The sequence below is a fragment of the Felis catus genome, chromosome B3, assembly GCF_018350175.1.
Source record: "Felis catus isolate Fca126 chromosome B3, F.catus_Fca126_mat1.0, whole genome shotgun sequence".
NCBI classification, from domain to species: Eukaryota; Metazoa; Chordata; class Mammalia; order Carnivora; family Felidae; genus Felis; species Felis catus.
In genome coordinates, this window is record NC_058373.1 from 32,621,204 (window position 1) to 32,647,002 (window position 25,799).

At 50.6% G+C, this 25,799-nt stretch overlaps 1 protein-coding gene and 1 long non-coding RNA gene across 2 annotated transcripts in view; one reads left to right on the plus strand and one right to left on the minus strand.

The window, feature by feature from the left end:
• Nucleotides 1-15,145, plus strand: part of HCN4 (hyperpolarization activated cyclic nucleotide gated potassium channel 4) — a 45,199-nt gene extending 30,054 nt beyond the window's left edge. The window contains exons 3-8 of the mRNA XM_023255072.2: nt 3,927-4,088; nt 6,168-6,386; nt 9,969-10,115; nt 10,214-10,454; nt 10,743-10,907; nt 11,008-15,145. Coding sequence (XP_023110840.1) covers nt 3,927-4,088; nt 6,168-6,386; nt 9,969-10,115; nt 10,214-10,454; nt 10,743-10,907; nt 11,008-12,470 — 2,397 coding nt within the window. The 3' untranslated portion in view covers nt 12,471-15,145. The remainder of the gene's footprint in view (nt 1-3,926; nt 4,089-6,167; nt 6,387-9,968; nt 10,116-10,213; nt 10,455-10,742; nt 10,908-11,007) is intronic.
• LOC123385863 lies at nt 15,105-21,770 on the minus strand. Its single transcript, XR_006599019.1, has 2 exons — nt 21,709-21,770; nt 15,105-16,681 (listed from the first exon to the last, which is right to left on the minus strand). It is a non-coding gene; the product is annotated as an uncharacterized LOC123385863 (long non-coding RNA).
• Nucleotides 21,771-25,799: the final 4,029 nt, after the last annotated feature.

Sequence of the window (25,799 nt, forward strand, 5' to 3'; positions counted from 1 at the left end):
CACCGAAAACTCCCACCCTCCCACCGCTTCCCAGCACACTCCCTGCCTCCCCGTGGGCCTTCCCTACATCCACATGCTTCTTCAGCCCGACACTGGCACCACCACCACCACTGTGCTCTGTGCAGGACACATGAGCCTGTGCCCACCTGCAGGAAAAGGCACCGTTTTCTTCCCGCAAGGTCAGAGGCAGGCTGCACCTGCCCAGAGTGGGGCCTTTCCCTAACACCACCATATACACGTGTGGCAGCCTTGATCGCAGTCATCCCATCACTGTCATCATCACCTTCACCTTTACCCTTGTCGCTAAGCACTTCTCAGTTCCTGAGATCGTACCATGTGTTCTGCCATATTCGTTGCTGAGGTCGCGATAAAGCCAAAGCTAGACAAGCACCTGATCCTGGAAGAAAATTCGCCACGAAGGAACAAAAAACATAGATGATGCCAAAGGAAAAGAAAGTACTGCATAAAAACGTGCCAACCTGATACTTCTGTCTCTAAGGCCCAAAGTGATTCATGTAGAGGAAAGTTTTCAGGGGCTGCCCCAGTCTGGGATGCTTGCTTGCTTTCTTTTTTTTCTTTTTCTTTTTCTTTTCTTTTCTTTTCTTTTCTTTTCTTTTCTTTTCTTTTCTTTTCTTTTCTTTTCTTTTCTCTTCTCTCCTCTTCTCTCTTCTTTTCTTTTTCTTTTTTTTTTTTTGAGCGTGAGAGAGAGAGGGAGGAGAAGTGGGGGAGGGGCAGAGGGAGAGAGAGGATCATGGAGCCCAATGTGGGACTTGATCCCATGACCACGAGATCATGACCTGAGCCGAAATCAAGAACTGGCGGCCTAACCGACTGAGCCACCCAGGCACCCCTGGGACGCTTTCTAAAAGGGGTCCAAGGCCTCCTTCAGCTCAAGTACTGTTTTATATACCACATACTATATAGTCTACTATACTCTGCAGCATATACTACATAGTACTCTATGCCCTAGACACCGTAGGTACCATCCAGCTCAGGCTGTCATAACAGAATACCGCAGACGTCAGGGCTTAACAAACAGTGATTCCCCGAAGTTCTGGAGGTTGGAGAGCAGACCAGGGTGCCAATGTGGTTGGGTTCTGCCTAAGGCCCTCGTCCTGGTTTGTGGATGGTCACCTTCTTGCTATGTCCTCACAGGGTGGAGAGAGATCCTCCTTCTCATGTCTCTTCTTCTAAGGGCCCTGACCCCATCCATAAGGGTGCCACTTTAACGACCTAATCACCTTCGAAAGACCCCATCGCAGTGGGGATTCGGGCCTCAACATATGAATTTCACAGGGACACAGACATCTAGTCTGTAGCAGCCGGGAAATGAAGGAGCTTCGTAATAATGACCCCACCTGTGTTGTGTTCAGGGCCCAGGGGACTTTCGTAGCCAGTTTAATTTCTCTAGCAACCTTGAGCAATGGGGGGCAGATGCCTGGCTCGTCTTAGCTGAGGGGAGGCTGAGATGTGGTGGGACATGAGGGCAGGTGCTGGCCATTTCTGAGACCGGATGGTCCCACGTCACTTGCCAGCCTCTGAGTCTGGAGAGCTGGTGGCATCCTGGTCAACTGAGACTTTGAAAGTTTAGTGACTTGCCCAAGGTCATAGAGCTGTTGTGTTCACCTAAGCACGAAAGGGCCGGGAGGGGGATCTCCCCTCAGAGCCCAGGATGTGGTGCTGGTATTCAGGAGCTGCGGGGAACGGTGGGGAGAGGCTGAGGAGCTTCCTGGGCTCGGGATCCGGGTCCCAGGGCACAGCTGGCAGTGGACCGATGGCCAGAGGCACCGGTGTTGTGCTCAGGCCTGCTCCACCTCCGAGACCCCAGTCCCAAGCCGCCCTGCCCGGTCGCTAGTGCCTGCCACTCCTTACGCTAACGTATCGGTTTGGCTGGGAGCTGGCACACTGAGGACTGGGGGCCGGTTTGGGGCCCCCGTGGGGCCAGGCTGCAGCACACACGGCTCTGTCTGTGCACTGGGCTGCGGAGGCGAGATGCCGGGGTGTTCCGGCTAGCCCTGGGTCCTGCTTGTGTGAATCCAGCCACATCACTCAGCCACTTGGGGTCTGAGTTGTCTCACCTGCCAAACAGAGCCACCAAAAACAGCCCCTCCCTCACCAGGCCAACGCACTAATCTGCAGGCAGCCCTGGTATCTTCAGATAATGCCTCTTCCGCTGCCACCATGACTTTGGCAAATCCCTTTACTTCTCTGAGCCTTGGTGTAAAATGGATTAATGATATTTTCAGCAAAGGGTGAGTTTAAGTGAGGTGGTGGCTGTGGGACCACGTGCCCACACTCAGGTGTGGTGTTACTGTCCCTCTGTCACTGGGGCCATGGGGGTGGTGCGGCACCACCCTCCACCAGCCGTTCCAAGGTCCGCTTCCTCCTGAAAAGGCTCCACAGCCTTTTCAGCTGGAATATCCAGAGTCATGCGACTAAGGGAGCCACGGGCGGGCACAACCCTGGAGATGAGGGACAAGTAGGATTCGTGTTCGGCTTTTCAGAACCTAGACCCAAACTAGGCCCACATTTCAGAAGGGGAAACTGAGGTCGCTAGTATCAGAATATCCTGCCGCCAGCTACCAAAGTCTACCCCATGCTGTCCCCAGAGCCTCCCAGGCCAGAGGCAAGGCCAGAACTTCCTGAGACCTCCCTCCAGACTTCCTTCCATCTCTCCGTCCCCTCACTGCCCTGTCAGCATGGTGAGCCCTGTTGAAACCAGACGAAGCAGCAGCTCTGGAAGGAGGGTGGTGGGCGGGGGGTGCTGGGCTGATGTGCCCACCCTGGCCCCGCCCACCCATGCTTCAGCCTCTCACTAGAAGCCATGAGAGTGGGGATGCATGGGTGCCACTGGGCTGGGGTTGAGGGGGCTGTACTTTATTTTATTTTGTTTTTATGTTTTTTAATTTAATCTATTTTTGAGGGGGGGGGGAGAGAGAGAATGAGTGGGGGAGAGAGAAAGAGAGAGAGGGGAAGAGAGGAATCCCAAGCAGGCTCCGCATCATTAGCGCAGAGCCTGGTGAGGGGCTCGAACCCACGAACTGTGAGATCCTGACCTGAGCTGAAATCCAGAGTCGGACGCTTAACTGACTGAGCCACCCAGGCAGAGGGTGCTGTGCTTTATTAAACGATACGGGAGAGCATTACTACGACCACATATTAACTAATCATAAAGATTAATTATTAACCACTTATCAATTAATAATGGTTTGCAATTTATAGAACACTTCTATAGCCAGTACCAAGCACTTTATATGTATAATTTAATCCTTTTGACAATCCATCCAGGTAAGAATTTTTATTGCCATTTTCCAGATGAGAAGGCATGTTCAGAGAGGGTCAGGGACTTTCTCAAGGTCACACAGCTAGGAATGGGGTGGAAGTGGGCCTGGGATCAAGGTCTGTGTGAACTTGGAGTGTCTGTGCTGCTTCTCCTTCAGTTCCGTGGCTGTCTTAAGCAGAGCCCACTGCCCCTGGTAGGTCCTCAGCATCTAGTGGCAGATTTAGGGAAGCACCATGCCCCTGGCCAGACTGCAGACTCTGGTCCCCGGAGGAGGCTCACGCTGGCTCTGGCTTCCTCCCTGGTGTCCTCACGGCCTAGGCAAGCAGATGAAGCAGCTTCTCTGCACCCTTTGGGGTCTATGGGGCTCCGGATGCCCTCCCTTCGCATATCGGCCTGGATGGCTGGACTTCCCGTGGGAGGCCCCCACAACCCAGGAGGCATCCCTCTGGGGCCCTACAGCCTGCCGTGTGCTTCCGGCTCCCAGCCTGACACCTTCCCACCCTTGCCACAGCCTGCACCTGCACCCAGCCCGGTGCTCTGCCAAGTCCACGTGGAGCGGCGCCCTCAAGCAGCTGCAGGGGCGAGCTGAGACCCCTCCTGACCGCCCACCTATCCAGGCCAATTTCTTGCCCTCTGCCTGCAGATCTTCCACATGACCTACGACCTGGCCAGCGCCGTGGTGCGCATAGTAAATCTCATCGGCATGATGCTCCTGCTCTGCCACTGGGACGGCTGCCTGCAGTTCCTGGTGCCCATGCTGCAGGACTTCCCCGACGACTGCTGGGTGTCCATCAACAACATGGTGGTGAGCGTGCGGCTCAGCCCTCCCTCTGGGCGTTGGGAAGAGGGGAGCCAGTGAGGCACAGGTGGGCAGAGTAGGTCTAGGGCTTGGGACTCCTGAGCTCCCACACGTAGGATCCTGGGGTGCCAGCCTGGTGCCCAAGGGCGCATGGATCTAGCCAGTATCCGTCGGTCCCAGAGCGCTGGGCTGCATGCGGTTACCTGTGCCTTCTTACAGCATCCAGCACGGCTGGGAGCTTCGTGTTCGTCCCAACTTCACCCAGGGAGACGAAACCTTGGCCTTTCTCAGACTATCTCAAGAGTGGCAAAGCTGGGCTGGGGGCTCCTGTCCTACCTCTGCTCCCCAGAGACAGACTAGTCCTAAAAGCGGAACCCAAGAAAAGGGAAACCCTATGAAGGGCGCTGTTGGCAATGCCCGGACTCCCAGATCACACAGGGCCTCCTTCTGCTCCAGCAGCTGAGCTGGGCTGTCCCCTGCCCCCCATTCCTCCCCCGCCGCCAGATACACACCTGCTGCTCATAGGTGGGGCCCTCAGCTGGGAAGACTTACCACCTCCCTACCACCAACCCTGTGGTGGGTGAGGGAAGATGGAATTGGGGCTGGGAAGCCATAGCGTAGAGTCAGTCCCCCAGCCTCCCATGGACAGATTGGGCACCAGGCGGGGTGGGGACCCCTGGACCTGTGAGCATTTCTGTGGGTCTGGCGAACCCCTGCCTTCCTCCTCCAGTCAGTTGGTTTGGTCTGTTGGCAAATCCCCAGGGCCCCAGGGGACAAAAAACCAGCTTTGAAAGAGGTGAAAGAGACCCTGAGGCATCTTTCAGCATCAAATAGGCCTTTACAAAACAGCCTTTTGATGAGCTAAGTGTAAATGAATCGGCCATATGGATTGAATTTCCCGGTCCCCAGAGGTTCTACAGTAAGGCCAGAAGCCCTGACTGAGAGGCAGCTGGGGGCCACCCCACTTCCCCAGGCCCGGACCACAGGCCAGCACCCCTGGATCAGCCCCGCTGACCTCCCAACCTGGTCTGGACTGAGAACCACCAGACCAGCTCGGCTTTGTCTAGGACCATTCTGAGTGACCTTGAACACGGCACGCAGCTCCTGTGCCTTTCTCTGGGTGCTAAGAACAGCCTGGTGACCGTGGAAGGGTTTGGGGCTCTGGGCAGGGGCTCGGTGGGTTCCGCACTAGGTCGTGCACACTGTTGCTCACACACTCGCTGTGTGAACAGGGAGGCGCTGGGGAGGTGGCAGGTGCTGGGGTTCATCTGGCAGCTTCCTCTTTTGGGACAGTTTCCTCTGTGTGAGGGTGACAGGCCCACACATGCACTCAATTCGGGAGATGGTCCTTCTGCGCCCAGCGTTCCCACACAGAGACTTCCTTGAGACACTGAGTGGCTTTGGAGACAAAAATAGCCAAGAGCCTCTCTCGCTCCCTTTCTCCCTTCTCCTGCCCCCAAGCATTGTGTGTTCCAGACAGTCCACCTCCCGATGGGGGAGGACAACTAGTGGCCTCAGCCCTGGACTGATTCTGGCGGGGCTCACCCAGGAGGCGAGTTAGCTCTGCGGCGCCTAAACTTTGCTCACCCAAAACGAGGGCAGTGTTTTTGGCTCAGGCTGCCAGAGCTTGTCCCCCCAGGGGAAGTGTATCTGGTTTTATAATTGAGGTCAGTGGGGAAATGGGCTTCACTTGGCAGTCATTTGGTTGGGGGATAGGGCTATTTCAGCAAGCAGAGGACAGCAGGGTGGCTCGGCCTGGAGCCTTTGGCTGCTGGGTGGGGGAGGGGCTCCAGGCTGCCCCATGGGGGCTGAGAGGCTGGCTCCCCTCCCTTTGCTGGGGCTGCCGGTCTGATCCCTGTCCCTGATAACAAGGGAAAGGCCCAAGTCGGGGACTCACTGTCACCACAGGTTGCCAGCGTGGACCTCCTGTCCCTCACCCAAGGCTTTCAGCCAACAGCCAGGTTGGAAGCCCAGGGCTCACACACTGGGAAAGAGTTAGGCTGACGAGCAGAAGGTGGCAAGGATCTTTCTAGGTGCTAATGAGAGGACGGGCCATTCACTACCCACCCCACAATCTGTCCACAGAACAACTCCTGGGGAAAGCAGTATTCCTATGCCCTCTTCAAGGCCATGAGCCACATGCTGTGCATTGGGTACGGACGGCAGGCACCTGTAGGCATGTCGGACGTCTGGCTCACCATGCTCAGCATGATTGTGGGCGCCACCTGCTACGCCATGTTCATCGGCCATGCCACCGCCCTCATCCAGTCCCTGGACTCCTCCCGGCGCCAGTACCAGGAAAAGGTAGGTCAGAAAGCTGTGGTCCATCCTGGGCGCTCTCGAGAGAACCTGACCATTGGTTCCCAGGGAGCACAGGCTGGCAGCCAGTGGGTCCCCACCAGGCCCCCCACGTGTTCTGTCCTCTACCATCATCTGGCTTTGCCTGTTAACTTTTTAGTTTGCCTCCTGTTCGTGGAACAAATTCCTACAATAAACAACCCCCCACATTGTTTCCGGTTGCCGAATCCATATCTCGGCCCATTAAATTGACGTTCACCAGTGCCCTCTGCGTTGCTAAAGCCAATAGCTCCTTTGGGTCCTCATCTCGCCCAGCTTGTCAGTGGCATTAGACAGTTACCTCTCCCTCCCTGGCTTCGCACTTGGTTTCCGTAAGCGTACACCCTCGGTTTTCCTCCTCCCTCTCTGGCCGATTCTGCTGCTCTCCGTGGCTGGCGTGTTTTCCCAGTTGTCACACATTGGGTCCCTGGTGGCTCAGGCCTTGCTCTCTACTCCTCCCTGTCTTCCGTCTTCCTCAGTGCTACCCCCGTCACCATGCTCTACGGCCACCTCTGTGCAGTGGGGCCCAAATGATATAACCAGCTGTCCGTGGAGCGCGGGCATGTCCCTTCACGTCTCTGCGCCCCATTTGCTCATCTGTAAGATGGGGACATTAGAAGGGGTCAGTCATATCATGGCATTTACGAGGAGCGAATGGTACCTGCCAACCACTAAGACTGTGTTAGCACAGAGCAAGCCATTCAATATTTATTGGCCAAGTGGACTCCGTCCGCCACCTTCTACTCCATCTTCTACGTGGCAGGCAGAGCAGGCATTTAAAAAAGGTAAAGCTGATCACATCACCCTGCTTAAAACTTGTTACAGTCTTCACGTTACTCCTACATGCAGAGGAACTCTGAGGTGTGTTTCCTCAGCCTGGCCTTTAAGGGGCATAATCTGGCCCCTGCCCTTCCTTTTTCTGTTTTTTTAATGTTTTTATTTTATTTATTTATTTTAAATGTTTATTCATTTATTTTTGAGAGAGAATGAGCACAAGCAGGGGAGGGGCAGAGAGAGAGGGAGACACAGAATCTGAAGCAGGCTCCAGGCTCTGGGCTGTCAGCACAGAGCCCGATGCGGGGCTCGAACCCACGAACCGTCAAATCATGACCTGAGCCGAAGTCAGATGCTTAACCAACTGAGCCACCCAGGCACCCCTATTTATTTTATTTTTGAGAGAGAGAGAGAGAGAGAGAGAGAGAGAGAGAGAGAGAGTGAGAGAGTGAGTGTGTGTGATTGTGTGGGGGAGGGGCAGAGAGGGAAGGAGAGAGAGAATCCCCCGATGCAGGGCTCGATCCCATGACCTGAGCTGAAATCAAGAGCTGGATGCTCAACCAACTAAGCCATCTGGGCACCCCTGGCCCCTGCCCTTCTCATGCCCGGATCAAGCCATGGGCCCACAGCCCTCTATTCCAGCCATGCCAGGGCCTTACACATGTCCTGCCACAGGGCCTTGGCTCAAACACTAGCCTGGAACTCTCCTCTCTCCTTTTCACCTGACCATTTCTCCACCTCTCAGCCTGCACTTGGCCTCCGTGGTGAGCCTTCCGTGACCCCACCCATCATGTGACCCCACCATGCCCTCTAATTCCCTTTCGCCACACTTGGTACGCCTGCCATTGCTTAATTAATCTGTGTGATCGGTTGTTTAGCGTCCCCTCTTCCCTATCCAGGCTGTGGCTCTGTGAGGGCAGGACCCAGGTCTCTCCATCCCCATTGAATTCGCAGTGTCAGGCACATGGCAGGGCTCAGTATGTATGGATTAACTGGCTGCCTGCCTGCTCCAGGTGCTGTCCTTTGGTGGGGTGACCGAGAGATGGCGGCCCAGGTCCCATGCTGCCAAAAGGAGAGCTCAGAAGAGCCTGCAGAGCCAGGGCAGGGTGGGAGGGTCAGTTTGGGAAGGCAGAGGAAGGAGAAGGTAGAAGAGTAGAATTCTAGGGCAGTCGTCATGATGAGCAGCAGCAAAGGTATGTAGATGGGTGGGAGAGAAATCAGCCCGAGTAGAACAAAGGGTCTGGATTAGGAATGAGGGGGCTGGAAAGGGGAAGGACAGAAGGAGTTGGATTATAAAGGCCAGGGCTTAGTCTGGGCCGGGTGAGGAATCCATATGGGCCAGCGTCAGGGCCCAGCCTGTGACCAGGGCAGGACTCAGTGTGTGACGAGGATCGGGCTCACTGCAGGATCAGTGCGAGGGCCCAGTGTGTGACCAGGATTAGGGTCGAGTGTGTGACCAGGCTGAAGGCTCAGTGTGTGGCCAGGATTGGGGCTCAGTCCGGGACTACAATCAGGGACAGTTCAGAAAAAGCACCAGGGTTCATTTTAGGGCAGAGTCAAGCCTCTTGTGGCTTTCCATTTGAGAGTTGTCTTTATTTTCTTCTTTAGCTAATGGCTCTCCAATATGATTCACTGAATCTCTCTCTGAAATCTCTCTGAAATGTATTACCTCCCTTTGTCCCCACTACTAGCTCTCACGTGGACCACTTCAGCAACCTTCTAACTCCATCCCTGTCTCCAGACCTTGCCTCTTCACCACTATTGATTCTGTAGGCATGGGGAATTCTCTAAGATACAGCTCTAGCTGTTCTGTCCCCTGGGGCTGGGTACAACTTTGAGCAGACAGAGCCAGCTTGGCTGGAAGAACTTTAGGAAACTTCATCTCCCAGCTCTCAGTTGTCTATTGGCATCTATCTGTAGCCACACTGTGTACCCCCCCACCCCACCTCTTGGAAGTACTAATGTATGAGAACAGGCTCCCCTAATCTGCTTGTTCCTGGGGTAGAGAAACTTCCCTGACATCTCAGTGTGGGAAAAATTTATTAATTGCCTAATCTGTTTCTGTCTACCATGCTCCTGTGGACCCCTACTCTCCACCCACAGTCCTAGGATGGCTGGGGCAGCACCCATCCTTCACCTCTGGGTGGGCAGGAGCATTTCTTATTAGTTTGAGCCCTGGGCACATAGGCTCACAAATCTCTTATCCCCAACCTCTGATTAAGGACCTTGCTCTACTCTGGCCCTCCCGTGGGCTAGAGTCAGTCTTCAACAAAATGACTTGGACCCAGCTGGGGCCACATTTGGATGCACGCCATATGACGGGTCAGGCATCATGACTGCAGCCTCCAGTCCTCCTAACCCATTGCAGCCCAGCCCCGCTGCCTATGCCAGTGTTACCACTGGTGGGAAAGAGTTCCTTCCAGGGTCAGTGAAGCCTCCTTGGTCCATAGCCTTGGTCCATAGTGTGACACAGAAAAGACCCATGTGCAGAGGAAACTTGACTGATCTCCTGGTCAGTTGGCCTGTAAGTAGGCTTTGGACAGTCCCTATTGACCCCGGCCATCTCCATAGTATTGAACACACTGATGGAGCCCTCCCCCACCCCAAGCAGCTGGGAGTCAGGGCCATTGTTTGGGGCACACCCACACCAAGGATCTCAATCTCAAGGAGCCAGGGACAGCCAAGAAGGCCCACAGGGTCAGTGCCAGCTCTGGTCACCAGCAGGACCGAGGCTGATCAGGAGGTGACGCCCTCTCCCTCTCTCCCGGGGCTCAGTACAAGCAGGTGGAGCAGTACATGTCCTTCCACAAGCTCCCGCCCGACACCCGACAGCGCATCCATGACTACTATGAGCACCGCTACCAGGGCAAGATGTTCGATGAGGAGAGCATCCTGGGCGAGCTGAGCGAGCCACTGAGGGAGGTGAGCAGGGTGGGGGCGTCTGGGAAGGGAGCTTCCTTCCTGCTGGGTGGCTCCTTCACCTTCTCCCTCTCTCCCCACCCACCCTGTCTGGGGAGCAGGAGATCATCAACTTTAACTGCCGGAAGCTGGTGGCCTCCATGCCACTGTTTGCCAATGCGGATCCTAACTTTGTGACATCCATGCTGACCAAGCTGCGCTTCGAGGTGTTTCAGCCAGGGGACTACATCATCCGAGAAGGCACCATTGGCAAGAAGATGTACTTCATCCAGCACGGTGTGGTCAGTGTGCTCACCAAGGGCAACAAGGAGACCAAGCTGGCAGATGGCTCCTACTTTGGAGGTGAGGCGGCCGGGGAGCCCTGGGGGGGACAGGGGAATGGACAGGAGAGACACAAAGGATGATGTTTGGAGCCCCTCGTGGCCACTGCTTGGAAGTGGGTGTCTGTGGCCCAGTATAGGGGTCCCAGAACTGGAAGAGCCTGGCACCCACTGGGGGACATCTAGTGCGGTCACAGCCGGGGATGGAGTCTTGTGACTGTCAAGCTTCTGTACCAGACAGTGGGGACCCAGGTCGGGGTCTAGCAGGAGGCCCCTTCCAGCTCCCTCCCCACTCCTGCTGTCCTGGCAGAGATCTGCCTGCTGACCCGGGGCCGGCGCACGGCCAGCGTGAGGGCTGACACCTACTGTCGCCTCTACTCACTGAGCGTGGACAACTTCAACGAGGTGCTGGAGGAGTACCCCATGATGCGGCGGGCCTTTGAGACGGTGGCCCTGGACCGCCTGGACCGCATTGGTGAGGGGCCGGGCAAGAGGGCGGCTGGGCTGGGGCCTCCCCCCTCCCCAACCCTGCCTCCTGCTCTGGCCTGAGCCCCTGCTCTCGTTCTGCGGCCCAGGCAAGAAGAACTCCATCCTCCTCCACAAAGTCCAGCACGACCTCAACTCGGGCGTCTTCAACTACCAGGAGAACGAGATCATCCAGCAGATCGTGCAGCACGACCGCGAGATGGCCCACTGTGCCCACCGCGTCCAGGCCGCCGCCTCCGCCACCCCGACCCCCACGCCGGTCATCTGGACCCCGCTGATCCAGGCGCCGCTGCAGGCCGCCGCGGCCACCACCTCGGTGGCCATCGCGCTCACCCACCACCCCCGCCTGCCCGCTGCCATCTTCCGCCCTCCTCCCGGCCCCGGGCTAGGCAGCCTCGGGGCGGGGCAGACGCCCAGGCACCTGAAGCGGCTGCAGTCCCTGATCCCGTCGGCGCTGGGCTCCGCCTCGCCCGCCAGCAGCCCGTCGCAGGTGGACACGCCGTCCTCCTCCTCCTTCCACATCCAGCAGCTGGCCGGATTCTCCGCGCCCGCGGGCCTGAGCCCCCTGCTGCCCTCGTCCAGCTCTTCCCCGCCCCCCGGGCTCGGCGGCTCCTCCCCGGCTCCCACGCCGTCCGCCACCGCCGCCGCCGCCGCCACCGCCGCCGGCTTCAGCCACTTCCATAAGGCGCTGGGCGGCTCCCTGTCCTCGTCCGACTCTCCGCTGCTCACCCCGCTGCAGCCCGGCGCCCGCTCGCCGCAGGCCAACCAGCCGCCGCCGCCGCTGCCGGGGGCCCGGGGGGGCCTGGGACTCCTGGAGCATTTCCTGCCGCCCCCGCCCTCATCCCGGTCCCCGTCGTCCAGCCCCGGGCAGCTGGGCCAGCCTCCCGGGGAGCTGTCCCCAGGTCTGGCCGCCGGCCCACCAAGTACGCCAGAGACGCCCCCGCGGCAACCGGAGCGCCTGTCCTTCGTGGCCGGGGCCTCTGGGGGGGCTTCTCCCGTAGCCTTTACACCCCGCGGAGGTCTCAGCCCCCCTGGCCACAGCCCAGGCCCCCCGAGAACTTTCCCAAGTGCCCCCCCTCGGGCCTCTGGCTCCCACGGTTCCTTGCTCCTGCCGCCCGCATCCAGCCCCCCGGCCCCCCAGGTCCCCCAGCGCCGGGGCACGCCACCCCTCACCCCAGGCCGCCTCACCCAGGACCTCAAGCTCATCTCAGCCTCTCAGCCGGCCCTGCCCCAGGACGGGGCGCAGACTCTCCGCAGAGCCTCTCCGCACTCCTCGGGGGAGTCCGTGGCTGCCTTCCCGCTGGTCCCCAGAGCTGGGGGCGCCAGCGGGGGCAGCGGGGGCCTCGGTCCCCCGGGGAGGCCCTATGGTGCCGTCCCCGGCCAGCATGTCACTCTGCCTCGGAAGACATCCTCAGGTTCTTTGCCACCCCCTCTTTCTTTGTTTGGGGCAAGAGCCGCCTCTTCTGGGGCCCCCCCTCTGACTGCTGCCCCCCAGAGGGAACCTGGGGCCAGGTCTGAGCCGGTGCGCTCCAAACTGCCGTCCAATCTATGAGCTGGGGCCCCTCCCTCCCTCTTCTCTCCCTTTTTCTCCCTTCTTTCTTCCTTCAGGTTTAACTGTGATTAGGAGATATACCAATAACAATAATAATTATCATTTAAAAAAAAAAACCCACACCAGAAAAAAGACAGCAGAAAATAACCAGGTATTCTTAGAGCTATAGATTTTTGGTCACTTGCTTTTATAGACTATTTTAATACACAGCACTAGAGGGAGGGAGGGGGGAGGGAAGCAGGCAGGGCCCAAAAGGCAAAAGCCAGAAGAAGGCAGGTGGGGTCTCTGGGGCTTGGCGGGGTGGGGGTGACCCATGTTTGGGGTTCTTAGAGCAGATCTGTTTATTGTATTTGTTTTAGGGCAACAGGCACCACTAGCCCCCTAGCTGTGAACTTGGAGCCCCATTCTATGGGGGTAGGAAAGTGTTGCCCTTGGATGTATTTCTGGGGAGCCTCAGTCGCCTGAGTCCTTGAGACAAAAATGGGGCCAGGGCCCTGAGAGTCTTGCATTTTTTCTACTGCAAACTTAGCAAGATATGTATATGAACATGTATATGTATATGTATATGTATGTAAGATGTGTATATGTATAGTTATGTAGCGCTCTGTAGAGCCATGTAGATAGCCACTCACATGTGTGCACATTTTAACCCCATGTTGCCAGGACACCCAGGTCACTTTACATCCAGCAACACGCCTTGGCCCTCGGGCTGGACACCACAGGGTCTCGGGGAAGTGTTCTTTGCAGTCCTCAGGGAAGAGGACCCCAGGACCTCTCAGCAGGCTCCCTTTCTCCCCATCTCTGGTCTCAAATCCAGTCTCAGCCCAACCTCTCACCACATGGAGGCAGAAGACTGCTCCTTCCCTGTGGGGCCTCAAGCACATCCTGTCACCTCCGTGGCCCTCAATTTTCCCATCTGTACAGTGGGAGGTGAGGGGGACTTCTGTTTATTGAGTCTGCTCTGTGCCAAGCACTGGTTTAGCACTTTACACATGTTAACTCCCTCAATTTCACAAAGACGATGAGGTAGGTACTCTGATTCTCCCCATTTCACAGGTGAAGAAACGGAGTTTGGCTGTATTTTTCCCAGAATCCTGTAACTAGGAGTGGCAGAGCCAGGACTGATCTGAGGTTTAAATCCACGCCTGCCTGTGGCCAAAGCCTATGTCCCTTCCATAAGCAATTGTTGAGCGGGGCTGAGTCTTCAATTGTAGTGCTGCGGGAAGAGACCAGATTTTGGAAGCAATCAGACCTGGGTTCGAATCCCAGCCCTGCCATTTAGCTATATGACCTTGGGCAAATTATCTGACCTTTCTGAGTCTGTTACCTCACTTGTAAAATGGGAATAATCATGGTACTGCTTCACAAGGACCTATGAGGACCAGATGAGAAAAGTAGATGTGAAATGCTCAGCCCAGAGCCTGGCACACACCATAGTAGGTGCTCAATAAATGTTTCCTCTGATCCCTCATGTGCCCAGCCATTGCTCCAACAAGCTATGGTAAGAGCTCAGAGAACTTCAGCTGAGGGCTCCAGGATCTTATGATCTCAGGACACAGGAGGTGCCTGGGCCTCCTGAAGGGCCTCCTGTGGCCGGTGGTGGGCTTGAGCCAGGCCTTGAGAGGAGGAAGTGTCAGAGGGAAGAAAGGAAGAAGGAAGGAAAGGGAAGAGAAGAGAAGGGGAGTGTCAAGAAGAGGAGAGTAGGGGTGGGATGGAGCGCCCAGTGAGGACGAGACTGAGGTGGACGAACAGTTGTAGAGTCAGGGGCTTTGGGTGGAGATCCAGGGAAGGCCCTGGATGAGAGGCTAAGGGGATTGGCTCAATTCTGAAGGCACCTGGGAGCCAGAAGCAGGTTCAGAGTGGGGGGCCAACGTGAAAGTTGCTCAGGTGCCTCCTGAAGCATGCTCCTCCTCCCGGACAACAGAGCCAAGATTAATGGTCCGCCTCTGCCTATCAGGCAAGAGCAGATATGGCTGCCAGGACCCACACAGTGAGGAGGGTTGGTCTCGCCTTGTCCATCCAGGAACCCCCTCCATGCTCCAACCAGAATGATGTCACCATCAGGTTTTGTCCTGAGTCGTCCTGGGATGTAGGGCAGGCCAATTTCTCCATGGTTGGGCCACAGGGACAGGGAGGCAGTCATCCAGGAGAGAAGGTGGGGAAGGATCCTGGGGGGAGACTAAGCACCTGGCCCTGGTCTCTAGTGGGGCAGGAGAATACCCCTCAGGCCCAGGGAGTTCTCAGAACTGGAAGGATTTAAGTGGCAGCCTCAACGTGAGTTCTGCACACACCCCTGTCCCGCCCTCCCCCCAAGGAAGGGAACAGGACTCGATCCAAAACCAGTCTAATCCTGGAGGTGATGAGGTGGGGGGAGGGGACAGGAGTAGGGGTGGAGGGTGCAGGGCCATGAGGAGTGAGGACCACCCCCCTTGCCATCAGGGCCTGGCCTCACTACCCTCTTCACACACACACACACACACACACACACACACACACATTTTATAAAAGCTCTCACCCCGTCCAGCCACTCCTCAGAGACTGGGGAAGCCAGGTCCAGTCAGCAGGCCCACTCATCCCCAATCCCCCACAAGCAATTTTCAAATCTACCACTTTTAAAACAGAAAACGGTAAATGCACCGTGTTGTATATTTTATTTAAATAAAAAAATTCCAGCAGATGCTGTCTTTTTCCAGGTGTCAGGGATTGGGATTGGAGAGTAAGGTCAGTGGGATATACTGGAGGCTCAGGAGCCAGCCTGTGGTGGGCGGTGGGACATGGCCCCTAGAGCACACGGGGGCACTTGTGTGTACAAATCTGTGCCCCAGAGCAGGGGTCACATGTGCAAGGGAGTGTGAGAGGTCTGGCTGTGGGGGCTGGTGTGCACTGTTTACGGGCTGGTGAGTCATTAAGGAGGAGTGTGAGAGTGTGTGAGTGTCCTTTGTCGGCTGGTGGAGGAGACCCTGGCTCAGACCCTTCCCACCCCAGCTGTTAGGGCTCCTTGGTGCTCCCCATCGGGGCAGGAGGATAGTCAGTGTGCATGTGGACTCCAGTTGGATACTGAAGAGTGAAATGCCATTTTAGCCTGAGCCCTCAGCAACTGGAGGGAGGCTGGGGGGCAAAAGGTGACCAGGCTGGGGGTAAGGTGTCATGGCCAGGACAGAGGATTGCCTTTCAGAATGGCCAAGGACAGGGAACAGCCGCTGCGCTGCCGTGTGGGTTGGGGAACCTGAGGGCACTCAGGATTGGTGGCTTCACTGTTAAGAGGTGTGGCACCCACTCCCTGCTGAGGGGTGGGGGCCCTGGGCTTGGCCCCCAGACTCTCTGTGAAGCCCTCAGACAGGTGCCCCCACTCTCCCCAGGCCACAGATGGTGCCTATCAGCTCTGCGACCCTGCTGTAGGGGACAGGCAGCCATCCATGGCTGGAAAAGTGAAGTCCCCGGGGCTCCCTGCTGGGCTCGGGGACTGCCACGTGGCCGCCTGCAGGAGGAGGGGAAAGCCCTCAGCAAAGGGCAGGGAACCCGGTCCCCATCACGGATTGCCAAGTGGATGTTGTTTCCATGGTAACCGGCCCCGGAGTCCCGTTGCTAAGGAGGCAGCTTGGCAGGCCTGGCGTCCCCATGACAACTGCCCCCTGCGGCCCAGGCAGCAGGCACTTCCTCAGGGACCCAGGGGAGGGCAGAGGTGGGACACAGGCCTGGCCTTTGAGGCTCTGGGGAAGTCTTTTCGAAGAAGAGTGATTTAGTCCAGCCAAACCTCGAGGGGCAGACGTGTACTTCAGCGGCCCCAAGGATACTCACCCCCATCCACCCCCCTACCTACCCAGGACGCATCACCCCAGGTACCTGCACAGCACAGGGCCTTGCTGCTCCACTGGGGGACCCAGGCAACACCAATCACGATCTTCTCTGTTCCCTGACTCCAAAAGGACCCTTGGTAAGTACCCACCGTGTGCCAGGCGCTGGTGATTTCCCCTTCTCTCCTACCCACACAACCCTGACCACTCAGAATTCACCTCAGTTACAGTGAGCAGAAGGGCACCTACACTCAACAGGGCGAGGAACTTGGACCAGACCAGTCCACGAGAATGTGCAGGGACCAGGATGCACACCTGGCACTGGAGACTCCAATCCTGCCCCTCTCCGTGGTGACATGCCAAGGGGCTGATGGCAGGAGCAGTCTGTCTGGGCGCAGGCAAGAAAGGTGGTGTTGTCTGTAAGAATTTAAAAGCAAGAATAAAAATGACTAAACGCCAGGTTGCTTTCTCTTATCTGTCATCATCACCATCTACCAGCGATTCCGAACAACACTGGCCATAAGACCCTCCCTCCCCTCCACACAGGCAGCACCCTCCACCCCCAGAAGTGTCACCACACCCCAGGCTTCGGTTCCATGTGCCGCTACCATCGCGGTGGGCAGGACTGAAGTCACCCTTTCTGCCTTTGTGGGGATAAGCCAGATTGACATTTTTGAAAAAACACTTAAAAAGTTGAATAAAATCCCTCCGTCAACTCTGTTTCTTCCCAGCCAAACTTCTTGAGAGTTGTCTCCGTTCCCCACCCTCATTTCCTTTCCTCCAAGTCACTTCTTCCTCCACCACAATCTGGCTCCCACCTCCTCCCCACCAATAGCTCTAGACAAGGACATCACTACAGAGTGGTCCTCTCCGACCCCGCCCTGCCCCTTGTTGATGTTGCTTCCTCAATTCCCTTTCTCTTGAGGGTGGAATATTTCACACACACAGAAGATATAAACACATAATAAATACATAAATAAGACATTAAAAATATGATAAAGCAACCATGTACCACTATGATCCCCTTACTTTTCCTGACACTTTTACTACCAAAATAAAGCATGTCTAAACAATGTGTTTGGTTGCTTACCAAGGTTGGGGGATAGGGATTGGAACTAGTTGTCTTTGCTGGGGGGGGGGGGGCAGTTATCAATAATAATATTCAGAATTGCTGATAGATGGTGATCGTAAAAAGCAAACTGAGTTTTAGTTCATTTTCTTGTTTTCAGTTTCCTTGCAAATGATCTATCTTTTCATTGCCTGCCCTTTCCGATTTGTACACCACTGAATACATTTGTAAAATTCTGAACTTTGCACAGTGGTATCATGCTGTATGTATTCTTTAGTAATTTGCTTTTTTTGGTTCAATATTGTAATGTTGAGACCCTGTTGATGCATAGAGCTAGTTAATTCATTTTCACTGCTGTACCGCATTCCAATATATGAATATGCCATGTTCATAAGTATTCTTCTAGAGATGGCTATTCTGGTTACTTCCAGGTCCTGTTATTACAAACACAGCTACTAGAAACATTCTTCTTTGTGGCTCCGGATAAAGAAGTGTAAAAAGATCTCCAGATTCTGTATCTAGGAGCAGAATAACTGAGTCATAGGGTGAGTTACTCTTGGCTTTACAAGATAATGCCAAACAGTTTTAAGTGGTTTTAACAATTTATACCTCCCACCTACAGGGTATGACTTACTCCTGCCCCACGTTCTTGCCAATAATTGGAATCATCAGACTTTGTTATTTTTCCCAATCTAGTGACACCTGATTATGTTTTAATGTGCAAATCCCTGATTACTAGTACAGTTGAATATTTTTTAACATATCCATTTGCCATTTGTATTTCCTCCTCTGAGAAATATTTTTTCAATGTATTTTGCCTGATTTCTTATTATCTTTTTATTGATTTGTAGTAGTTTCACACACACACACACACACACACACACACACACACACATCTATTTGGGGAACAAATTCTTTGGTCGTTAGATGTATTACAAGCATCTTCCTCTTTATGGCTTTTAGTTTCATTTTTTTTTTTTTTTTGGTGTTCTTTGATAAACAGAAGTTTTACGCTTTAATGAGATCAAGTTTAGCAATATTAAAAAAATGTCTAGTATTTCTTTAGTGTCTTTTTTGCTGGTTTAAGAAACCTATCTTCCTCTGATGTTATAAAGATATTTTTCTATATTAATTTGCAAAAATGTGTAGTGTTGCTTAACCTACCTGATCTTAACTTTGGTATGGTATCAGGACAGAATTCAGTTTCATTTTTACCACGTATGGATAACCAGTTGTTCCTACTAATTTACAATGTCACTATGTATCATCTCTGGGTCTATGTTGAGGCTCTGTGTTCAGCACCTGTCCTTGCCTGTCCTTGTTCAAACAGTACCTGTCTTACTATAGCTTTATAAAGTACGTTGATATTTAGTTGAGCGAGTCCCCACCTTCTTCCTCTTAAAGAACGTCTTGGCTATTCTAGTCTCTTTGTATTACCATATACATTGTACAATCAGTTTGTTAAGATGCATGAAGAATTCAATGGACTTCTCATTTGAAATTACATGAGCATTATTATTAAAATTTGTATTCCTATGGATGAACAGAGTATAACTTTCCCCACACCTGGGTCTTCTTTAATGTGTTTTTTTTTTATATCTATCTAGCTATATATATACCCATCAGGATAATTAGCACTTAGCTGCCCCAACAGGAAAAGCTCCAAATTTCAATGGTCTTACACAAGGAGGGTTTATTCCAGCTTAGGGAAAGCCCCCTGCAGGCCAGGCAGCCACTCTCCTCACTGATATCAGCTGGAACCCCTGGTGTCCAAGATGCTGTGGGAGGAGCAGAGGCAACTGGAAGAGGTGAGTGATCGTGGACCACTTCTGTCCAGCAGAGACATGCTTCACTTCCTCTCATGGTCTGTTGTCACTTGGCCATCTCGTAACCGCCAAGGAGGCTGTGGTACGTGAGGAAGCATGTGGAATATTTGCTGGGCATTAACTGCCTCTGCCAAATCTTTCACATGGCTTTACAGTTCATGGCGGTCTGTACTTTTTGTTAGATTTATTCCTCATCCCTTGTTTTAATGTTGTGACTGCTAGTCATATCTGTTTGCTTTACGGAGGCTGAATTTTGACAAATGTACACAGTCCTGTAAGCAACCCAACAGTGAAGATCTAGAAAAAGTCCTTCACTCCTCCGGAGCCTCTTGACCCTTTTCAGTCAACCCCTGCCCTCCTTCTCCTGGCCCCTGGTGGTCTGCCTCTGTCACTAACGTTTTGTTTTTTCTAGAAATTTCATATAAATGGAATGAATCATTAAATATGCCCCTCTTGCATCTGATTTCTTTCAATGAGTCTGAAGTTTTTAAGATCTGTGTGTGTCGTGTGTATTGTAGAGCAAACACTCCCTTTATGGAGATGCCACGATTGGCTTAGTCATTCACCAAATGTTGAACAATAGGATTGTTTCTAGTTTGGGGCCATGAAGAATAAGACTCCAGGGGTGCTTGGGTGGCTCAGTCGGTTAAGCATCCAGCTCTTGATTTTGGTTCAGGTCATGATCTCACGGTTTGTGGGTTCAAGCCCCCTGTCAGGCTCTGTGCTGACAGTGTGGAGGCTGCTTGGGATTCTCCCACTCCCTCTCTCTCAAAAAAAAATCAGTCAATCAATCAATCAATCTCCTATGAACACTCATGTTCAAGTCTTCATGTGGACATGGATTTGCATTTATCTTGAATAAATATCCAGGAGTGACGCTGTTGGGTCATACGCTAAGTATATGTTTAACTTTCTAAGAAACTGCTAGAATATTTTTTTGAGCTGGAATACTGTCTTCCATTGCCATCCACCAGCAATTCTAGGAGAGTTTTGGTTACCACCCATCCTGGCAACACTTGATATTGTCAGTCTTTTATTTTTATCATCAAAAGTATGTGTAATGTTTATCTCCTAGTTTTGATTTGCATTTCCATAGTGGCTAAAGATGTTGAGCAGATTTTCGGGCCTTTATTTGCTATCCATATGTGTTGTTTGGTAAAGTGACTGTTCCAATCTTCACCCATTGGTTTTTACTGGGTCATTTTTTTTTCTTAGTTTTCTTCATATTGAATTACAAATAATATATTCAGAATACAAGCCCTTTATGATATACATATTTTGTAAATATTTTCTCCCAGTTTTTGGCTTGCCTTTTAAATTTCTTAACCATGTCTTGAAAAGGTAAACACTTTTAATTTTGACGATGTTCAACTTACCAAATTAAAAAAAAAAATGTTTATTTATTTTTGAGAGAGAGAGAGAAACAGAGCATTAGTGGCAGGCAGAGAGAGAGGGAGACACAGAATCCGAAGCAGGCTCCAGGTTCTGAGGCTCCAGGTTCAATGTGGAGCTCGAACCCATGAACCATGAGATCATGACCTGAGCCAAAGTCGGACCCTTACTGACTGAGCCACCCAGGCACCCCTCGAATTTTTCTTTTAAGAATTGTGCCTTTTGACAAGAGAGTAAAAGGGTACACTAGAAAATATTTACTTAACACAAAAGAAGGCAGCAACAGAGTAAGAGAAGGACAAAAAAAATAAAGACAGAAAACAAATAGCAAAATAACAAATGTAAATCTTACCTTATCAGCAGTTACATAAAATGTAAATAGATTAAACAATCAAATTAAAAAGCAGAAACTTATAGAATGAATAATAAAAATATCTAATTTTGATAGACAGATCTTAATATATAATAAAATATAACTATATTATTTATGAATATATTAACATAATAAATTATATATAATACTATTTGTTGATATTATTTAATATATTAAATATGTCTCATATATATATAAAATCCAACTCTATGCTGTCTGTGAGAGCACACCTCATATTCAAATACACATGTAAGTTGAAAAGATATGAAAAGACACATCATACAAATTTTAGCCAAAAGGGAACTGGAATGGGTATACTAATATGAGACAAAGTAGATTTTAAGACAAAATCGTTACTACAGATAAAAAAATATTTTAGGGGAGGAGCCAAGATGGCAGAACAGCATGGAAGTTTTTTGTGTGTCTCGTGTCCTTGAAATGCAGCCAGACCGACACTAAACCATCCTACACACCTAGAAAACTGATTGGAAGATTAACACAACAATCTGCACAACCTGAACCACAGAATTCAGCAGGTACGTGACACAAAGAGCTGAACTTGGGGGGCAAGAAGCCCTGAGGGCGGAGAGAGGATGGAGACTGCAGAGGGGGGGAGCATACGGGAAAAGCACTCCTCCCCAAAAGCAGCTGGAGAGAAAGTGGAAAATTGGAAACAGCCGCAGGGACTAAACTAAAAAGGAAGAAAGGAGAAAGGAGAGGGTTTAAATTCCATGAAGACTGTAAACAAGGGGAGCACAAAGGCTGCAACTCCTCAGCTCCATACCTGGCGGTGCACTGGTGGGAAAGGTGAATCCCCAGGAACAGAGTGGGGTCAGGGAGGTTCTCAGGCCACACGGGGAAAGCAGTTCCACTGCTGGCAGGACATTTGGTAGAGACGGTTGAAGCCACCTGGTCCCAGCAGACCCCAGAAGGCAGCCATTCACTGGTGCTGGGACAAGGTTGTTGAGGGTGAAGCCTGGTGTCAGATGTGTGTTGCAATTTCCCATGGTCCCTGAAATGCTGAGGCTATACTGTCTTGCGATTTTTTTTGTGGGGGGGGGGGCGGGCTGGCACCTGGCCGCAGTCTGCAGCACTGGCAACAGCAGGGTCCAGCGGGCATTCCTGGGTGCAGCTGACATTCGGCCATTGCTGATTCGGCCCTTGCTCCGTGAGACCCTCCCGCAGAGGGGCTGAGCGGGTCAAAGCCGCAGTCCTTCGGAGGTAAGGGGCCGCGGAGGACAGCTGCATCTGAGACGGAACTTGGGAGAGAGGTACTGCCTGGGGCCTGGTCACAGAGAGTGGAAAAGCAGGGAGTGGATAAGAGCTGAAGATGAAGGACCGGTGCGCGATTGCTGATCTGGGAGAACAGACTCGGTGGCTGGGTGGTGCCATTTTTCACCGCTCCAGCGCATGCGCATGCGCACGCGCACGCGCACCAACGAGCACCGCAACAATCCACCCCAGTAGGCTAGCAGCGCCATCTAGGGGAGAGTGGAGATGTTACACCGAGCTCTGCCCAACTGGGCCAAGTTCGCTCTTCAAGAACACAAACCTCACCGCCAGCTTAATTTATGGACTATAAAGAGCCAGTCCATGTATGGACTGACCTCTAGGGGAAAACGAAGCAATTTCAGTCCTACATCAATCTGTTAGCAGGTTCATCTATTCAATTTTTTTCTCTCTCTCTTTTTCCTTTTTCTCTTTTACAATTCTTTTCCTTTTCCTGAATACAGAAAGAGAAAAAACTCATTTTTATTTTCAATTTTTATTAAAAATATCTGTCTTTAATTTTTATTACTATATTTTTTACTTTTGTGTAAGTTTTTTCAAATTCTACTTTACTTCCATCATTTTATCTTAGTCTACTTCACTGTATTCACCTTTTCAAATTTTCAAACAATTTCCTTTTTTCTTTCTTTTTTCTTTCTCTTTTTCATTTCTTTTCTTTTTCTTGAATGCAGAAAGAGAAAAACTTCATTTTTACTTTCAGTTTCTTTTTAAAATATTTTTATTTAATTTTTATTACTATATTTTTTGCTTTTATGTAAATTTTCTCAAATTCTATCTTACTCCCATCATTTTATTTCAGTCTACTACAGTGTATTCACTTTTTCAAATTTTCAAACGATTTCTTTTTTTTGTCTTTTCTTTTTCATTTCTTTTCTTTTTTCTTAAATACAGAAAATGAAAAAATTCATATTTGTTTTTAATTTTTATTAAAAAATATTTTTCTATAATTTTTTCTACTATATTCTCTACTTTTGTGTACTTTAGTCTACTTTAGTGTATTCATTTTTTCAAATTCTCAAACGATTTCCTTTTTTTTTCTTTCTCTCACCCCCCCTTTTTTGTTTGTTTGTTTGCTTCTCTAATCTGTCAAACCACTTTCTATACCCAGACCAAAACACACCTACGATCTAGCATCATCTATTCAATTTTTGTGTGTGTGTATTTTTAATTTTTAATTGTAATATTTTTTAACTTTAATTTTTAATTTCAATTTTTCTACCTCATTAATTCCTTTTCTCCCTTCAAAATGACAAAATGAAGGAATTCACCCCAAAAAAAAGAGCATGAAGAAATGACAGCCAGGGATTTAACCAACACAGACACAAGCAAGATGTCTGAACCAGAATTTAGAATCACGATAATAAGAATACTAGCTGGAGTCGAAAATAGATTACAATCCCTTTCTGCAGAGATAAAAGAAGTAAAAAATAGCCAGAATGAAATTTAAAATGCTATAGCTGAGCTGCAATCACGGATGGATGCAGCGGCAGCAAGGATGGACGAGGCAGAACAGAGAATCAGCGATATAGAGGACAAACTTATAGAGAATAACGAAGCAGAAAAAAAGAGGGAGATTAAGGCAAAAGAGCACGATTTAAGACTTAGAGAAATCAGTGGCTCATTAAAAAGGAACAACATCAGAATCATAGGGGTTCCAGAGGAGGAAGAGAGAGAAATGGGGGTAGAAGGGTTATGTGAGCAAATCATAGCGGAAAACTTTCCTAACATGGGGAAAGACACAGACATCAAAATCCAGGAAGCACAGAGGACCCCCATTAGATTCAACAAAAACCTACCATTAACAAGGCATATCATAGTCAAATTCACAAAATAGGCAAGGAGAGAATCATGAAAGCAGCAAGGGAAAAAAGTCCCTAACCTACAAGGGAAGACAGATCAGGTTTGCAGCAGACCTATCCACAGAAACTTGGCAGGCCAGAAAGGAATGGTGGGATATATTCAGTGTGCTGAATCAGAAAAATATGCAGCCAAGAATTCTTTATCCAGCAAGGCTGTCATTCAAAACAGAAGAAGAGATAAAAAGTTTCCCAGACAAAAACTAAGGGAGTTTGTCACCACTAAACCAGCCCTGCAAGAAATTTTAAGGGGGAATCTCTGCTCTGAGGGGAGAAAAGATGAAAAAAAAAAAAAAATATATATATATATATATATATATATATATATATATATATACACACACCAAAAGCAACAAAAGATTAGAAAGAACCAGAGAACGCCACCAGAAACTCCAACTCTACAAGCATCATAATGGCAATAAATTCATATCTTTCAGTACTCCCTCTAAACGTCAATGGACTCAATGCTCCAATCAAAAGACATAGGGTAACAGAATGGATAAGAAAACAAGACCCATCTATACGCTGTTTACAAGAGACCCACTTAAGACCTAAAGACACCTAGAGATTGAAAATAAGGGGATGAATCTGTCATGCTAATGGTCAACAAAAGAAAGCTGGAGTAGCCATACTTATATCAGACAATCTAGACTTTAAAATACAGACTGTATGGGACACCTGGGTGGCTCAGTTGATTAACTGTCCGACTTTGGCTCAGGTCATGATCTCGCAGTCTGTGAGTTCCAGCCCCACATCGGCTCTGTGCTGATAGCTCAGACCCTGGAGCCTGTTTTGGATTCTGTGTCTCCCTCTTTCTCTGACCCTCCCCTGTTCATGCTCTCTCTCTGTCTTAAAAATAAATAAATGTTAAAAAAATTAAAAAAAAAAAAAATAAAATAAATAAATAAAGACTGTATCAAGAGATGCAGAAGGGCATTATATCATAATCAAGAGGTCTATAGACCAAGAAGACCTAACAATTGTAAACATTTATGCACCAAATGTGCGAGTACCCAAATATATAAATCAATTAATCACAAACATAAAGAAACTCATCAATAGCAATACCATAGTAGTAGGAGACTTCAACACTCTGCTCACAGCAATGGACAGATTATCTAATCAAAAAATCAACAAGGAAACAATGGCTTTGAATGACACATTGGACCAGATGGGCTTAACAGATATATTGAGAACATTTCATCCTAAAGCAGCAGAATATACATTCTTCTCCAGTGCACATGGAACGTTCTCCAGAATAGACCATATACTGGGACACAAATCAGTCCTATGTAAGTACAAAAAGATCGAGATCACACCGTGCATATTTTTAGGCCACAATGCTATGAAACTCGAAATCAACCACAAGAAAAAATTTGGGAAAGTAACAAATACTTGGAGACTGAAGAACATCCTATTAAGGAATGAATGGGCTAACCAAGCAGTTAAAGAAGAAATTAAAAAGTATATGGAAGTCAATGAAAATGATAGCACCACAACCCAAAACCTCTGGGATGCAGCAAAGGCGGTCATAAGAGGAAAGTATATAGCAATTCAGGCCTTTCTAAAGAAGGAAGATCTCAGATACACAACCTAACCTTATGCCTTAAGGAGCTGGAAAAAGAACAGCAAATAAAACCCAAAACCAGCAGAAGACAGGAAATAATAAAGATTAGAGCAGAAATTAATGCTATCAAAACCAAAAAAAAAAAAAAAAACCCAAAAAAAA